This window comes from Trypanosoma equiperdum (assembly GCF_001457755.1).
Source record: "Trypanosoma equiperdum strain OVI genome assembly, contig: ctg_1187, whole genome shotgun sequence".
Classification (NCBI taxonomy): Eukaryota; Euglenozoa; class Kinetoplastea; order Trypanosomatida; family Trypanosomatidae; genus Trypanosoma; species Trypanosoma equiperdum.
The window spans coordinates 11,270-14,963 of NW_027123157.1; the positions used below are offsets into that span (position 1 = coordinate 11,270).

The 3,694-nt window shown below is 47.3% G+C and overlaps 2 pseudogenes across 2 annotated transcripts; both read right to left on the reverse strand.

Annotated features, from left to right (window-relative positions):
- Nucleotides 1-1,050: 1,050 nt before the first annotated feature.
- On the reverse strand, nucleotides 1,051-2,079 carry TEOVI_000761700:pseudogene (annotated as a pseudogene). Its single transcript has one exon. A coding segment is annotated over exon 1 (1,029 nt).
- A 278-nt stretch (nucleotides 2,080-2,357) lies between these two features.
- Nucleotides 2,358-3,482, reverse strand: TEOVI_000761800:pseudogene (annotated as a pseudogene). The gene has a single exon. A coding segment is annotated over exon 1 (1,125 nt).
- Nucleotides 3,483-3,694: the final 212 nt, after the last annotated feature.

A 3,694-nucleotide genomic window follows, 5' to 3' on the forward strand; every position in this document is an offset into this window, starting at 1 on the left:
TGCGTTCGCGCTTGCACTTCATGTCAATTTCGCCACTGAAAGGAGCACTCCATCCTGCGTGTGTGTGTGTGTGTGCTTGCCTGTGCATCTTTTTTCGAACGCCGTTGTTTTTATGTACGAAACGGAGGGCGGGGAGGGAGGGGAATCCCAGGTGGAAGTTATATTTCATGGCAGGGGAATATTGCTGACAGAATACTGTTACCAGTGCCCCGGCTGGTGGGGTTCGCCAACACGAAAGGACAATAGTGAAAAAAAATAAGGACTGGGGGAATAAAAATTTACAGAAGTTACACAGTTAAAAACACCATGAGCAATCGACGATTTCCAGACCCTCTAGCACCACGATTCGGAGGTATTATTACACATTCCAGAATTTGTAGAGGTTCAAATTCAAGTTCCACGGTTCCAGTAATCCATCAGCCCTCACAAAACGTGTAAAGAAGCGCCAAGTTACTTCATGAGTCTCATCCGACCCATCTCATTCACGCTTTTCAAATACATACACTACAAAAAATCTACTCCCTCCGGTCTCCACAGGACGCACAAATTTGTCAGCGTGAACCCTGGTCCATGACGTAGAAAGTGTCTTGCGCCACCCGAAATACGTGGCTGAAGGATTTCGCGGGACGGATACAAACCCCGCTGGGTAAAAGTGTGTGGGAGTTATCGTGCCTTCCGGGACCTATCTCCACAGCACATGTTTTCACCTCAGGGCAAAACGCATGTGGCCGCCTCATGCGAAATGGCATATCGGGAACACACCGCACACAGCACATCGGATACTAGCACCTACTCGACTACAAACAAGTAGAAAACGCACATGCATAGTACATTACGCCCCAGCAACGGGGGTCCTCCCCATTGATGGACGTGATGCGTGCCGAAGAACGTGGACTGTAATTTTACCCGAGGTGTAAGCGCGATGAATCACACCTCGGGTAAAATTACAGTCCACGAGCCTCGTCCACACGACCGGATGGGCAACTGCGTTGGAAACTACTTATGAAACAGAGTTAATAGTTTCTTTTGTTTAGAGGCGGGGGTCACACGCTATTTTCTCAGTGGTCGAATAAGCCATCTAGGGTCTGAAATGTCCGAGAGAGGGCACACACCACTAAGTTTCATATACCGGCGTGCGCCCCACACAGTGTGGACTTCTACAGAGCTATTCTCCAATAGACGTCTGTAGGCATTTTTCTGTTGGAAGGAAGAATCTCGAAGGGCTCTAAACCAACTTGTTTGGTTGAGATATTTGGGCATCAGGTTCCTCCACGCACTAATTGAGGTTGGGAAGTGCAAAACCACGCCACTTTCGACCGAAACACTGTGGGGATAATGAAAAAAACGCGTCTCGTAATCGAGGGATATAATTCCCCTTCGCAGCAGTAATTTTGGCTTCACATGCTTCGGCCTACTGACGCTCCATGTCAACACTATAGTCCACATAGTTTGATCACATAGCCAAATAAGGCTCTGGCGTCTCAAATTAAAGAAAACTTTCAAAGCCTCTTTTAGCGCCCACACTCTGGCTATCACGCCTCCGCCATTAAGATACGACCTTCCCGATTCATTTACCCTTAAAATATTTTCAACTCCCACACCCCTTGTTGCATCCATTGCGTCATCAAACAACTTCTTACAGTTTTGAAACTCCGACCTCCCCTCCGGCTTCACCATGATATTCAGCTGAGGAGTAGCGCAACCCTTCTCAGCGGTAAACAACATTGGAGGTGTCATTTCTCCTCTTAAAATAGCCGTCTCGTTGAACGCTTCAGGGATTTTTGGTGTAGTGTCGAGGAAATGCTTCACTGCCTCCTCCCTAACACCTGCATCGGTGAAATAGGTATCTCCCCCATCGAACAACATAATCACATCACTTTCGCGCATCTTCTCACGCACCATGTAACTATAAATCCAGTCCCACCTCTTCACATGCCCATACCAGCCTCCCATGCCCAGTGTCGCAACCGATGCATTAGTGAGTATAGAACTTACAATCATCCTGCACCACCCCGGAGAGTACCTCGTGTGCACCACAGCATAATACACCCTCGGCGTATAATTTCTACCACTGTCTTTCTTTCTTAACAACGTCCCTGTTTCCTTGTTCCTCACGCTCATTTCTCCCAAAAACCAGAGCACAGTTAGCAGCATCACCCCCACCATCGCGGCATATAGTCTTCCCCTTGTGCCCCCATAAATTGCCCTAGCCCCTTTCAACATATAAAAACTTCGCAAAAAAAAAATGGATTTACTTGGAGAAGGGTGATGCTTTTCCCCTCAACTCGGACACAGTGCGGATGCGTTTTTTTTTTTTTTTAACTCTGGCGAACGGTTCGTAAAAATTCCGTGCGATGTTACTTTTTCAACTGCCCACTGAGCCAACTGGGGTCGGAGATGTTAGATATGGGGCATACGGTACTTAACTTAGCGTCTTTGCGGGAACCCCAGAAAGTGTACATCTCCACAGTGGAATTTTTCAGCAAACGAATGGAGGCCTCCCGCTTGGGGGAAGAATTGCTCAGTGCTCTATACCAATTTATCTCACTCAGATACTGTGGCAATGTACGCTTCCACACGTGAACTGGTCCCGCAAAATGCAGTATCATTCCACTCATAACCATCGTCTTGGATGGATAAAGGAAGTAACGCGTCTCATAGTCAAGAGATATTAGCCCCCTTCTCACCAACAGCGCTGGCTTTATATTCTCCGGCCTGGTGATACTCCATATTAGCAAGAGTGCCCACATTGACTGGTCGCAACCCCAAACAAACTTTTTTTTTCTGAGGTTAAAGAATGCCTTCAGAGCCTCTTCTAGTGCCCACACCCTGGCAATTATTCCTCCCCCGTTGAGATACGATCTTCCCGATTCATTCGCCCTTAAAATAGAACGCAACCCTGTGCGATTGGAAACTACGAACGCCTCGTTGTACAGTTTACTGCACTGATGAGCGCGCTCGCTCTTAGGTGTCTTTACCATGAAATGACTTTGAGGGGTGAAACAGAAATTTTCGGCGGCCATCAACATTGGAGGTGTCATTTCCCCTCTTAAAATAGCCGTCTCGTTAAACGCTTCAGGGATTTTTGGTGTAGTGTCGAGGAAATGCTTCACTGCCTCCTCCCTTACATCCTCCCCTGTGAAGACCGTATCGCCCCCATCAAATATCACAATCACGTCACCCTCACTCATCTTCTTCTGCCGTAGGTACCGGTACAACCACAACCACCTGCTCACATGCCCATACCAGCCTCCCATGCCCACTGTGGCAACGCTCACATTAGTGAGTATCGAACTTACAATCATCCTGCACCACCCCGGCGCGTACCTCGTTTCTGCAACAAGAAAAAACACCCTTGGTATGTGATTACCGTAACTTCCATCCTTCTTCCCCTCCACGCTAGTTTCCCCACTCCCTACATTTCTTAACCCCAACCACCAAAAAAATAACATCAGCACCAACCCCATAACATACAACCTGCCCCTTGAATCCCCATAGAATTCCCTAACACCTTTCAGCATACAAACAGATGTCTCTAAGAAATAAAAGGGTACGCACCCAGTGAGTGGACAACTACACGTTAAATCAAGGGAAACGAATAGTTAATGTTAAACATTAGTTTCCCAACAGTTAAGGCATGTAAATCCGGCACACCACAACACCAAAAACACATAAATATGTGCAACACCGATTA